The sequence below is a fragment of the Odocoileus virginianus genome, chromosome 7 (assembly GCF_023699985.2).
Source record: "Odocoileus virginianus isolate 20LAN1187 ecotype Illinois chromosome 7, Ovbor_1.2, whole genome shotgun sequence".
Lineage (NCBI taxonomy): Eukaryota > Metazoa > Chordata > Mammalia > Artiodactyla > Cervidae > Odocoileus > Odocoileus virginianus.
This window is the reverse complement of record NC_069680.1, coordinates 56151181-56166068: the sequence shown is the minus strand read 5'-3', so window position 1 is coordinate 56166068 and position 14888 is coordinate 56151181. Positions and strand designations below refer to the sequence as shown.

Genomic DNA, 14888 nt, shown 5'->3' with positions numbered 1-14888 from the left:
GACTATTGATGTTTGTTTTTAAGAAATATTTAAGCTATCTCTTGTTATCTACAAACACATATACATAATACTCTTTAACACTACCTATGCTGACTTTGTTTCCAAATAGTTGAACACTTTATAAGTAACTAAGGGTTAAATAGAAACCCCAAGATCAGGGAACCAGATCTCGGTTTCTATTTCAAAACCAGGGCAAACAAATTTAATTTTGTTTGATAATCAGAAAAAAAGTTTGTTTTATATTTGCATTTTAAATATGAAATAAATGTTATATAATTCCATGTCCTAGAAGCTATAATAGGATTTGTTTATGGTTTAACTTTGCCTTACTGATATGTTTATTGAGAGTGACATTGAAAGTCTTTAAACTGCTTGGAACTTATGAGGATGACTCAGTATTTCTATTTGCTATTTCAATAAAATGCTGCTTGGAAAATGATAGCATAAACACAATCAAACCACCATCCTAATACCTTACAAGTAAGATACTCTCATTTTTCTTAATACAAAAATTCTATAAATTCTATAATTGCAAAAATTCTATAACCTTTCTAAAAAAGTTATTAGATAGCATTTTTCAAAATTTTATACATTATATAGGTACAGTTTCTTCAACCATGCTATATCTGAAAATAAATACATGTTGCAAGTGACATATTACTAAGAGGCAGGGTTGTATAATAGGTAAAAGTACCAGGTATTTGAAAAAGACTGCTTTGGCTCAAATTCCAGGTCTTCCATTTAATAGCTGTATCACCTTTAGAAAGCTACGAAACCTTCTAGTTCCTTTGTTTCCTCATCTTTAAAATGGAGATAATTATGGTACTTACCTCATAGTATTACTGAGTTAATTTGATGTCAACTATTTAGAACTGTACAAACACATAGGAAGCACACAATAAATATTAGCAACTATTATAAGCTGTTATTATACTTGGAGCCAAACCACACACATTTGCCTTTCAAGGATTGCTTTGGTGCAGGTGAAACATCCACTGGGTGTGTATAAGTTCAGGTAAACATTGAGACTCATGAGAATTCATAGGCTACATTGGCACCAGTTTACCTAGAAGGTTATAGGACAGGAAGTATATTTTTCCAGGCAACAACAGGAAGTCTAGCAGCAGTAGTTGCCATGGCAATTCACACAAGGGATGGGGAGCTAACTGTGCCTTCCCCAGGTGACAGCCCAGGTGCAAGGGATGGGCCACACATCAGTGGAGTGCAGCTTAGAAACCTCAGGCAAAACACATTTCTGATAAAGACCTCGTATCCAGAATGTGGGGAGTTAGAGTAGTAAAGGACAATGCATTCTGGTGTCCGGACAGAACATGGATGACGAATGTAAGCAATTGAAGGAAGGAGGGACTAGCATGTCTTTCTTGTATATTTGTTGTAACTATCAATAACTACAGTAAGATCTGAACAAGGATTTGCCAACAAACATTCCACCCTGATGGATTTATGGAGGACTTACATTTTAGGTATTTAACTTTGGGCTTTGTAAAAAATTTTGGCACTTTTATGAGGAAAAAAAAAACATATCTTATGTTGTTGTTAAACTCCTTTTCCACCACAAAGACTTGCAGATACATCTCTAAGTTGAACCAAGCCTTTTGCCTGAAAGCATCCTTAGATCTGGGCAGAATTGTACTGTAGTTTACCTGAGATCATGGAGTATATGCCACAAAGCACAAAAGAGACATTACAATAAAATTAAGATTCCTACAGGATGATAATATTGAGAAGGACTCTATTTAGATATTCTAAATTTTGATTATTTGCAAAATACATCCTTGCAGTTAGCAAAAGCGGATACTGGGCATAATCTCTGTATTCAACTAGATCCTCGGAAAAAAAAAAAAAAAAAGGCAGAATTTATGAACTGTGTCCAGTTTACTTTTGGACATGGACAGTATTGAGGATCTTATTGTGATATTAATAGATCAATTAAGTTCATTTATTTTGAACCCAGACCAGTGTAGTAAGAATAAGCACAAGTCACTACAATATGAAGAGTGGCTATGTTCCTATTTACTATGGTTGGAATATAGGTATGTCTATTTATATAGATCAGAGGCTTTTAATGTAGGTCAAACTCCTCTTTGATAACTTATTTTTTTTAACACCATCCACTTTTATGGAAAGAAGGCAACAGGAACCTGCTTATATGTACTTGCATGCAAATACTTACATACAACCATAGGAGGTTTGAGGGCCTTAGAAGCTGTTTTGTTTCTCAGTTGATACATTGATCAAAAACACTTCATCTAGATCAGAGAAGAGTGTTACCAGATGTTAGGAAAAACAGCTCCTTTTATGGCACATATTTCAGGTTACATTTGTCTAGAAGTGTTTACAGTTGATGAAAATTATTTGTAATGGTAGAGAATTTTTGAGCTTTATAGTCTGAATGGTTTACTCCACCAAGCCTTTAAAATAAAATAACATTCTCATTTGCACAGGTACATTTGTGAAATTCAGAAAATTTTGTTAAGTTGGACACAGAAAACCCAAAGTGATGCATTACCCTACTCAAATATGCTTTGTTTTCACAAAGAGAATTATTTTGAATTCTTCCCTTGGAGGATTTTTCATTAAAGTAAGCCTGGTAAGAGGGCTTATAATACTTTTTTCTTTTGCAGACATGAAGTTGTGCAGTTATTCTCTATGAGTATGCCTAAGGCACTGCTAGGACCTCAAACAAAATTTCCTACCGTGTGCTTGGCTGGTTTGTGCGCTTGCTTGTGTGCCCTGTGATGTGACTCATAGCAGAAAGGCAGGCATCTTAATGCATATAGCTCTTGGACATCAAAAATCCTCATAGAATGTCTCACGAGCTTTCCTCATGAAATAACAGTATTCTTTCAGCAATTGTCCTAATCTGTCTGCAAAACTAGTCTTCATGCTCTCCTAGGGGGATGATTTGTCCTGTGTTTTTTTCAGCCTGATGGAGGAGAAATCCTACTAAAGTCATTTAGGATTTTAAAATAAATTGTCAGAGGCCAGCATAAGAGATCACAATGGTACAGACAAAGCTTTGCTGAATCAGTGAGGGAAGAAGACAAGTTGATTTCCACATTTTAAGGCACAAGTTTAATTTCACCATCCTTCAAGAATAGGTTATATATAAAACCCACTCATATGGAAAAATTAAAAGAAAATAAATACAATCTATACATGACAAGATTACAGAGTCAAAAGGAGAAAATGTAAGTTTCAGGGTGGGAAGACCAGAGCCCCTGGTGAAATCTTGAATGACAGAAGGTCACTAGGACCTTCTATGGAAGACTTAATGATAGCACAGAGCCCTTGGAATAAACCAAAGAGTTTCATGTTTGAAGGAGAAAATTACCAAGGATCCTCATTACTATTCATGTTCATTTGTCATTTAGAAAAACTTTTTTCTTCCTATGGTGAGATTGAAAATGACTTTCAGAGTCTAACTAGCTGCAGGAGGCCTTTAATGAAAATTGCTAATTATTAAACAACAGATTTTAGCCTGCAATGTGTCCATAGAGTAACCTTAATAACAAAGTGTATTTTTCTATCAAAGTCTAGTTGTTTTTTATTTAAAGTTGTGTACAGATTCAGAAGTTCTAAATGTTTTCTGAAATACAGAAAAAAACATTTGAGTGTGAGTGCTTCACGAAATCTTATTTAATTTTCGATAAAAAAAAATGTCATTCCTGCCACATGCACAGATTTTACATTCCTGGCTTCAATAAGTAAAAAGATTTAGAGTTTAATTTCCAAGTATCACTGCCTCTCAAATTACATATTGTTTGGTGTTACCTTTTCAAGGATTTCAGGCTGGGCATATAATGGAGCTAATTAAATTTTCTCCCATGAAAGCAGCCAGCTAGACCACTGCCCCAGGCACATAACCTCAGCTTACTACTTTGCTTCACTCATTTATTCTGTATGTGAGATGAGACTCCCTGAACCGCAAAGGTAGAGTACTTAGGCCAGACAGCTGCTGATGGATTTCAGTATCTACAGAGCCGCTGTTTGGGCCTCAACCCTGACAGCACACATCACAGAGGTGACGCTAGAGGCACATCTTCCTGTGTGAATCGGCTGCGAATGACAATCTGCCAAACTAAAATGATGGAGGAAGCACTAGTTATATAAAAACAAACCAGCTTGGCTAGCCCTAAAGTATTTTGCAAGAGTCTAGGAATATCACCTCATTTTGTCCAGAGACTGTTTTTGTGAACAACCCAGAAAGCAAAACAGTTACAAAATAGAGTTATGTGGGAAAAGTTTCTTTTAGAAATTTCACTAGTATATGATTAAGCAATTTTCTCAACCTTCACAAGAAACAAAGGAAATATTTAATAACTGACAGTCACTCTATGAGGTTATTTATATATGTTATTTAACTTTAATAAACACTTCTTTCCTATTTAATATCTGAGAAAGCTAGAATGAAGTTAATTAAATGATTTGTTTATGTTACTAAATGGCAGTCCTGGAATTTAAACCAGATTTGACTATAAGGCCTTGGTTTTATCCATTTTAATATTCTGCATGATAGGTTAATCATTCTGTGTTTAAAAGACTCTTTTAGGTGGAATTATTTGGGAAATATTCATGGAAATTAGTGGTTTACATGCATGTATGTATATGTATATATTATTTATCTTAGACTATGAATTCCCTAAGACTTTTCAGTTGTTCTTACTAAGTTACTTATACATGATAGAGCTTTAATTGTAGATAGTCATCGCTTATACAAGGGGCCAACATTAACCCTGGATAAATGGAGAGCCATGACAAAGAAAGCTGTAACCATCTAGTCCTTATGATATGATATAGAAGCTATAGAGTTCACTGAAAACCAAGAATAAAAATTAACCTAAGATATCATCTTAGAATATGGATCTATTTATGCATCAGATGGATAACTAAATGATTAACATAGATTGATGTGATAATTTACACAGATACATAAAACATGAATTAACTCATTCATTTCTGAGATAAAATAACTGTCATTTCTGGGATAAAAACAAGTGTCATGCATTTCACTTTCTGCAAGATTAAATCTCTTTAAATTCCTGATTATGTTCTCAAATAATAGCTTTTTTTTCCCCCTACAGTTGGACAGTGTCACCTCCCTGATCCAAGCAGCCAAAAATTTAATGAATGCTGTAGTGCAAACAGTGAAAATGTCTTACATTGCCTCAACCAAGATCATCCGAATTCAGAGTCCCACTGGGCCCCGGCACCCAGTTGTGATGTGGAGAATGAAGGCTCCTGCAAAAAAGCCCTTGATTAAAAGAGAGAAACCAGAGGAAACTTATGCAGCTGTCAGACGAGGCTCAGCAAAGAAAAAAATCCACCCAGTGCAAGTCATGAGTGAATTCAGAGGAAGACAAGTCTACTGAAACCACTGTTCTACTCTAGTGTGTATATTACAAAGTCCTGGCTAAACACACTCCTTTATTTTCACACTTGATTAGTTCTGTAAGTTTACTAACTTAGAATTTAACCCACAAATAATGTAAAACACTGAAACCCTAACCCACAAGAGCAACATGTATTTGGGATCTTGTCATTGTCATTTCTGTATGGCCAACATATGCTTATTGAATGAATGAAATATCCAGGTGTCATTCAGCCTTTCCTTTCACAGAATATCTTACATTCATTTCTCAAGTTCATCTGTAATAGGTTAAGTATACTCACTCTCTTCAATTAAATGCACCCTTTGAATTAAAACATTGACATAAGCTCTTGACTTGGTTTTCAATGCAAACAAAAGATTTCATAAAAATACTTTCCAATTTAATCTCTATATATGTATTTATCTCATCTAACCTGGCAGATGTGTAATTCCTTCAACAGCGAGGAAAAAAAATCATTCTCTAGATATTTGTAGCTACTGTCAACTGTTTGGGCTAATATCCACCAGAAACTAATCGGGTATGGGCAGTCAAGCTACTTCTGGATTTTCAATGTCTATCTTGATCATTTATGAAACAACTAATATTATAAAAGTTAATTTTTTAAAATAAAAGTCATTCAGGTCACTTATAACCATCATTGTTCATTCCTAGTTGAGTTCATAATGGGTGTTGTAACAGTTTCAGAGATGAGTGCATTGCTTCTCTCTCTCTACTCCTCTCTCTCTTTGGAGGAGTCAACTTTCAGTTTTACCTTTTTTCATGCATAGATTTCCCATTCACAAGATTTCAAACATGCATTTCCTACTCTACTCTATTAAATTATACCAAAATTATGACTTCACTTTGTAATAAATCGCCTTTAATGAATTTTTTCAACAACCATGTCATCATAGTTTGACAATGTAAAGTTTAAATATACAACTTCAGTTGATGATAGGAGGACTAGTTTGGGTAAAAGAATGTGTGAAACATAAGGATACATAAAAGTTGAGAGCATGATATGAATGCTGTTGAGCAAATGGTCTGGAGAAGGCATTTAATCGGTCATTATAAATTATGAAGAAAATGAAAATTTTCATTGTAATATATTATGTTTTTCTTCCACAATGCTCGGTTTCCTGGGCTTAAGTAGGTAAACTTTCTAAGAGCAAAAACTATAAACTTCTTCCTGTGGGCCAGTATGCATAGTTAAAACTGAGGATGCACTGGCCCACAATAATTATTCTGAACAGAGTCTACTCCCTAAAAGAAAAAGCAGTGCATAAAGGAATCAGAGAATCCAAATAATTGTTTTCCAAAACTAGCTAGCTAATTGAGGCAAAACAGGGGATTTCTTTGTTGAAATGCTGCCACCATTTTCTGTTCTAAGAGGATGTTACAAGAGTTACATCTATCACACTCTCTCAGGTAGATGTGAGAAAATAATTTATTTAAAAATTACCAAACTAGTATATCTTAGCTCCTAAAGCCACACACTCAAGAATAATGAGTCTTGTTTAGAAAATCTAGTATTTGTCTGCTTCTACACCAGCTTTCCATGGGTTTGAGTTTAGGATGCAGCACTGGCTGCCAAAACAACATAAACAACTTGAAATTATATGATTATCAAATAACCTCTGTATCTAGCTTTAAAAAATGATTCGTTACCCAAAATGAGATGTGAAAAAGTCCCCCTCTTCAAAGTAGATGGATTGCCAGTTTAGCTTAAAGGAAACAACTACAATTAAGGAAAACTTAATAATTAAAAAAAATTACCTTGGAGAATGTCCCAGGAGTAATTCCTGCTGCAGTAATCAAAGATGCAATAAGAACAAGATTTGCAGAGCTGAGAAAGACATCTGTCCACCTGACTCAATTCCCACAGTGTGCAGCATCTCACAATCTAATTCAATTCAAGCCTGCTAATAGTATAATACTTATAAGCAAAATTAGCAGCAAATATATTAACAAATCCTCACATTAGAAAACATAGTTAAATGAATCTAATCAGTACATATGAAGGTGGTGTATATATTTATAACTGAGCTCTTTTCTTCTGTAGGGGAATGACTGAAATTTCCTAATGATGGTGATTGCCCATCTATGCACCTTTTTAAATCACATCACAGAGATTTGTTCTTCTTCTAATGATACCTTTGCTTTATCTTGCTAATCAAAACTCACCTTTTTCCTTTAGTGAAATCAATTTATGTAGGAAAAAAATCTTTGAGAGGGAGGAGAGGGTATATATCACCTAGAATGACAGTTCCAACCTGATTAGCCACCAGCATCACTGGCAAACATTGAACTGAAATCAGAAGGTAGCAAAGGTCTGTGAAATTATAATCTACTAAAGAATTTTTAATTGAAAAACTGGAAGGTTTTCATCAAATTGGAAAGGTGATAAATATAAAACTTTCCAGTATACTTATCACAAGTGGAAATTAATAAATTAAAATATTTCTTACTTTCTAATGGACCCAATAAATGAGTCTGGAAAAAATTCAAACACTAAATTTCTAAGGAAATTTGTTCATTATTCCCTTTGTACTTGTCTTATGATGTGAATGAAAACTGTGAATTTATTAGATGCAATATTCTTAAAAATGCAATATTCTTAAAACTGCCTCTGATTTTTGCAAATCTCTTAATTTGTCAATGTTGATATACATGTTCCCCATAAAATTCCTTCTGTATGAAGGGTAAGTACCCCCACGACTAAAACAGAAAGGCCTGCTTCATCAGGCTGACATTGTTGCACACTAACAGCTTCAAAGGAGGTCAGTTTTCAAGTCACATTAAAACAAGACAAAATTGGGAACACACAGCTAAGTACCCAATTTGGGCCTCAAATCTAATAATCAGTGCTCCTCAAATTTTAATGAGCAGCTGAAAAGACTAACATTTAACAATAGAGATATTTCCAGTGGCTTCCTATACCTTTACTTTTAGGGTGGTCTTTGCATCTCATCATCCTTGAGCTTGTAGCTTCCTATTAACTGCTAACAGATTGCTACCAGAATGACAGTCAGGCATGTTCATCCCAGTCAATTACCTGCTAATAATGTGCTTTCCTCCTAGTCCATTCACCAAAAATCTCTCATCACCTTTTAGGAGTCCATCCCATATATCAATTGATTAATAGCATTCTAGTTAAAATTGTTAATTTAAAATCCCAATGGCGTTATCCATTGTTTTGTTTTGTTTTGTTTTTTTCCCCCATTCCAGAAAACATTCTTACCTTTCTTGGTGTCAAATCCACACTTCCCTGTTAGGGATTGTGGTTCCCATGGATACACATCTTTTTATAGTGGTAGAATGAGTAGAATGAGTTGGAGACTTTTCCTGGTCATATTTAGCCTTCTCTAGTGAACTCACTGCAGAATTGTTTCACTGTCACTGTAATTTTCTAGGTCAGCAAAGCAAGCACCAGAATATCAAATTGAACAAAATTCATACTTTCTTTTGTGAGCCTGCCTTTTGTTAAGATTGTCTCTGTATTGCATATTTAGGTATCAAACAACCATTTTTCTGTTTGTGAAAGTCAGAAAATTGAGGGGCATCCAGTTAAAAGAAAATAACTTGAATATTATTTAAATAAATCTTTTCAAGTCAACAAAAAATGCAACCTGAGAAATGTATATTTATATACAATTTTTCATTTATATATCACATGCCAGAAAGCAACATTTAATCAGATGAAAATCCTGTAGCATTTTTTTTCATAACTCTCTTCCCATACCATTAGAATATCTTTATTAGTAGTATTTTGCATTGTTTTACTACCAAATAAACAAGTCAGGCCTAAGGACAGAAAAGTCTATCCACAAAGTAAAGTTTTCATTTTGGTTCTTTGGGTCTATTAGAATAGGAAAATATGGATGTTGTTAAAACCAGGTTTAAGCAACTAAAGATGTCCTAATTAAGGTGTTAATACTATCCTAGACATCTAAAAATGAGAGAAGAATTAAAATTTTAAATGCATTTTTGGCCATTTTAACTAATTTACATGAACAAGAAATGTTTTCTATTAAAGCAAAAGAAAGAATAATTTCCTATATTCATCATTTTACCCGTGAATTTTTCCCCCCGCCAAGATAGATAGGACCTATTCTTGAATGTTGCTAAAGATGATAATACTAATTGAGAGAACCACTTCTAAGGGGAACCCAGTCTTACCTTCAGATGATAGATGGTTTGATCTGGCCTTTATGTAGCTTGTGGGATGAGATGTTCATGGCTATAGGCTGGCTTCTAGCATCCAATAACTCCCACTGGTTTATGAGAACGAAACCCAAGGACTGACCTTCAAAATGAACAAATTGGAGGGAAAAAATCAGTAAGTACAGAGCAGTTAAAAGAAAGTGGGTAAGTGACAGAGGTGGAGAAGGGAATGAGAAAGGTAGTTGCTGAAGCAGAGAGAGAAAGAGTTCTGGGAAAATATGGCAACCTCCTCCTCAGGAAGGTTTTAAGGATAAGAAGGGCACTTGTCTTTGGCAGTTTGGAATGAAGTCATGTTGGGACAGGAGGACACATTGTATAACTTTTGAGGATCATTTAGTGATATTGTTTGCAAGATGAGAAGCAGAAATCCAGACAATTTTCTAGGATGATGGGTGAAATTCTTCCCAGTATCAGAGTGAATCAGGATATTATATATTTAACAAATATTTGTTGAGCAATGTTGATGTTCCAAGCACTGCCCTAGGTTCTTAGGATATATAAGATAACAAAAATGCTATTACCTTATTTAATTTTTTTCAATAACCCTATGAGATAAACATTATCAGTTCTATTCCTTGGATAAAAAAAGTAAGAATATGGATCTTGCTACAAAACTCACTGGCTTTGAAATTTGTTTGCAATGCAGAGTCTGAACTTTTAGCCACCACAGCAGACTTCCTGGAAAATGAGATGGGATTTTTCAGTTGAAAATGAGATATACATTTCAAATGCTGGCTGGGTTCCTATGTAAGAACAAAGGGATCAAAACTTTGCGCTCGCGCACACACACACACACACACACACACACATATACATACATACACCCCCACATCATTGATAGGTATATAAGTAATTAACTGAATATTATCACCTCTAATAACTGAACAAAGACTATCGGGTATATAAGGAATGAATATTTCATCTATGTGATCTGAAATCAAATGAAAACGCCAAATTACCTTCATTTCCACAGAGGTGAAATCTTCCACGGAGATGTATGTTTAAACTCATCTTTAGCATCAATTGGTGACAAACATTTGTAGACACCATTTCTTTCCTTCTTTACTGCTAATATGTATTTACGTGTTTAAAGTTGTGGATCCCATGGGAGGACTGGCCAAGGATTACTGAAATAAGCTAAAGTTTCCAAACTGACTGAATCGTAGGAAATGTATATTTCCTTCTTTATAGAGGTAACAAAATGAATACAATATGTGCCTGACTGTAAGCGAATTTAGTTCTTTAACTTTACATGGTCCTTCTTCCTAAAGACAACTGAAGGCTAGACCCTCCCTCTTGCCCCTGTTGCTTGCTATATCTCCCCTTCTCAGGCCTAGGGTAGTGAACTTCCTGGTCTTTCTTAAAGTGGAGTCTTAAATGTTTCCTTTAAGTGTGAATGTATTTATTTTTGAGTACCTGGTGCCTCGGAATGATGGTGACTGTTCCCAACTGTCGTAAAAGGAAGCTCCAGAAGGAAGTTCTTTTAAAACAGACTCAGATTTCTAACAACCATCTCTAAACATTTCTTCAATGTAGGACATATATTACAGCAGCCATCTAAATGTACTAGCAGAATACTAATTCTGCTCATGTCCTCTATTTTCATTCCAAATGAGATATTTTTTAATTCTAAAGTTTTCTTTCCTGTGCATCTTCAAGAAGAATGATTATTTGTTTGTTCTGAGTATTTGGTCTTAAAATATGTAGCATCTCTAAACATTTTAAAGCCCCCTTTTAATAATTACATCAATAGCTAAAAACCTGAAGTTACATATATATATATATATATTTTTTTTCTTTTTTCCTATTCAGACAGCCATGTATTATGCAGTCCTAGCCCAGTCCTCAACATGTCACTTCAGTTTCCAATCTTCATGAATTATCTGAAGCTCTCTGTGATATTCACTGATAGTCTAGCTGAGACTGACAAGTTTCTTTGGTCTGGGCTTCTAACATCAAATTTGGATTGGAATGTTTATTCATGAAGCGAAAGGGGGAAGTCTAGGAGTTTAGTTCATGCTCTCAGTTAATGAGAACTTGTCTTCTTCAGGCTTTAAACATAATATTAATTTAAAAAATATTATAGAGATAGTTTTCCATTGCTTGCTAAATCTTATACCATTATAACCCTCTATTCTTGTCTGCTAGTATACAATGAGATATAAATATGAGAATTTCAGCAACTGTCTTTGAGGGTTAAGCTATGCTTCTGATTTTGAAAGCTGACCTTGTGCAGTAAAACTTCTCCAAAGAAAATTTCATTGGATCTGAATGACAGCATAAAGATTTTTCTTTGATGCCCATGACTAACACATCCCTGAAAACAGAAGTAGATATATGTTATGCCCAATTTAGTCCTTAATAGTTGGGACTCTAAAGCACAATTTTCTTGGGAAAGTTGTTGGGTGATTAAGTAGAAATTAAAACTTCCAGTGAAAGATTTCCATATGCCTCTGCTTTCCATTTTGATTTTATTTTTAGTTCCATAGCAACCTGGCAACACTAAAACAAACACAACAATAACAAAAACAGTCACTTACTTTACTGTATGTACTTTTTTAGGAAACAAATGTGATAGTTTAAATATAGTGACATTTCTGAAGGTAATATGCACATGGTAAGTCAGGATGAAGGCAGATTTAAATTAAGACAGTCTGAGATGAAATAAAAGCAAGCAGTTGATGTAGTCATCTTTATCATAGCAATATCTTGAGAACTAAAGTTTAACGGCATTTGAGGGGTTTCAAACTACTTTGCTTCCATACCTCACTCTGTTGTGCAGAAGGCAGAATGGGGCCGAGTGAACCATCCGCTATAGTAACAGCCAGTTTGAAGAAGTTTTTTATGTTTTGGCCCTGGGTAAACTTTGGCAAAAGTGTTTGTGGAGTTATCAGGTCATTATTTATCTTTGAGGTCAATTTCATCAGTCAGTAAAAATGAATTATTTATCCAAGAATAGATAAAGCTCTTTAATACCCTCATGACATTGACATAGAAGCCCAAATATCCCTTGTTTGAGATTCTGCATGTCTTTTGTGCTTAACTGAATCAAACTAATTTTTTTCATTGCATTTCATTTATTTCACACATGTAACACTGGGTTTGTTTTGAAATTATGCAGTATTATGTGAAACATTATTTATTTTAACTCATGTCAGTGTAGTTTATTAATAACTTGCTCAACTGAAACTACATATGTTAAAGCAATAAAAATGAAAAATATTGTTTATGCATTTGGCATTTGTTTTTGGTGGTATATGTCATGAGTGGGACAAAATTGCTGGGTAATCTAACCAGTAGTCAAGGTATGACCTTCATTCCTACTCTCCTTCGGTTACATAGACTACAATTTGGGAGGGTTTCTACTACAAACTACCAGTTGAACACAAGTGATTTAGACAATATATAGTAGAGTTAAACTTTTGGTTTAAATGGCACTTTTTTGTCTGTTTGTTTCACTGTGGACATTAGGCTTTTGGCTTGAATAATGAAAGTCTATGTAGCTGAGAAACTGTTCTCTAAACTTAGGACTTGATGGAAAGAACCAGTTTTTCTGAGACTGTCTGAACACATACATCTATGGAATACAATTGTCTATAGCAACACTTCTGCATCTGAATATTAATAGATTCAGAATATCCATCTTAGCTTCCTCACCTCTATGCTAGTAATAATCTCTCTTCAATGTGAATCCCATGGCAAGAGTCTCTGGATCCTCTTCCAGCATTTACACAGTGTTGTTGTCTATTCTAGGAGATGATTTTCTCCCTTCATGACTCCCACTGCTTTAGGTGCTTCTTGGTAGGTCTCAGTCTGCTTCTGTACCTTCTTAGAATACAGTCTGAAATTTTATTAGTCTTTTATCACTTAATTCCTATGAAAAACCATGCCTCCCCTCACTCAGTTCTGCTAAACGCCGACCACCTTTTAATGAAAATCTCTGTGGGATTGTCTTCCTGCGCCAGTCTCCCTGTGTCACTCTATCACAAGAGCCCAGATTTGCTCTGGCAGCAGCCTTCTCTCCACCTTGATCTGTTGTCGTGCTGGCTCTGGGGATGGAAGTGGTACTAAAAGCACTCTTGGCAAGAAGAGTCTGTTTCTGCCTGGAGGCTGAGCTGATGCCCTGACATTTCCTGGGCAACACCACTAAGCATTGCATCCAGGAGCAGTAACTCACAGATGTAACTTCCAGACACCACGTGTCCAGTATCCTGTGGCTGGTAAGGGAAGAGCTGCTCTGCCTTGTTGTTGAGTAACAGGCTCCCTGTAGTGTCTCAGTCTCCTGTTTTTAGAAAGGAAGAGATTCATGAGGTGTAGGCCCAGAAAAAGGAGTTCTTATAGAATCAGTGGGGAATGTTCAAAGCCCAGAGCGATGGTAAAGGGAGAGTGGATCACACTCAGGTTTATAGCAGGTTGCCCTTCATCCCCAGGATCCTGGAAGCAAGAATCTGCCATTCTGAGTGTCACAGATGAAAGAAATCCCCTCATCATTGCTGCTTTCCTATCTTCTCACTACACTTTCTAGTTGGTGGTGGTGACAGAATGTTAGGTGTGCTGATTTAGTCTACATTGTCACCCTTTGTAACACAGAAAGGACAAATTCCAAGGGCCACAAGTGAGCAGGCCCTGGAACACAGGCCTAAACCCCTCACTGGGTGGGGTGCCCTCTGTGGGCACTGATTCAGCATAGGTGTGGGCAGAGAACTGATGGGTGTGTTGTTATTGTCTCTTTTTACTTGACTTCAGAGGAAGCCTCTGCGACAGCACTGGAAATCCACAACTGGATTCTGGAACATCTCCATCCTTCTGTTAAAGGCTTATAGCATCACAGCATTCCCTATTCACCAGGTACATCCCTCAGGCAGCAGTTGCTCTGAGGTTTATTGCTCTGAGGGCTAAATTTGGAAAAGGACGATGCACATGCTGTAGTAGGCCCCAGTACCAGAGACATGTTTGCACTCTTCAGCTCTGTTATATGCTCTACTCTTGGGAACAATGATAATGTGCTCATTTCTGTTTCTCCTACACTAGCATGGTGATTGGCATAGGAGTAGCTGAGCTGATATTTTTGTAAAGAATGAGAGAACTCATGAATGAGTTTATCTCAAATGAATTGATCCAGAACTCCACTGATCTGTAATGTGGGTCCTCTCTGAACTATCTCATCTGAAATTCTGAGAGTCCGATAATCCTCAAGTTTACAGAGACAGAACCTAGTGTCAGGGACAGGATTTGAAAACTCCTAATTCTCCCTGTCACTCTTCTGAAACC

At 35.7% G+C, this 14888-nt stretch overlaps 1 protein-coding gene across 2 annotated transcripts in view; it reads left to right on the top strand.

Moving 5' to 3' along the window:
* Positions 1–12854, top strand: part of CTNNA3 (catenin alpha 3) — a 1809955-nt gene extending 1797101 nt beyond the window's left edge. For both annotated transcript variants that reach the window (XM_070470726.1, XM_070470725.1), the window contains exon 18: positions 5106–12854. In XM_070470726.1, the coding sequence (XP_070326827.1) occupies positions 5106–5393 (288 nt within the window). In that variant the 3' untranslated portion in view covers positions 5394–12854. The remainder of the gene's footprint in view (positions 1–5105) is intronic.
* The last annotated feature ends 2034 nt before the right edge of the window (positions 12855–14888 follow it).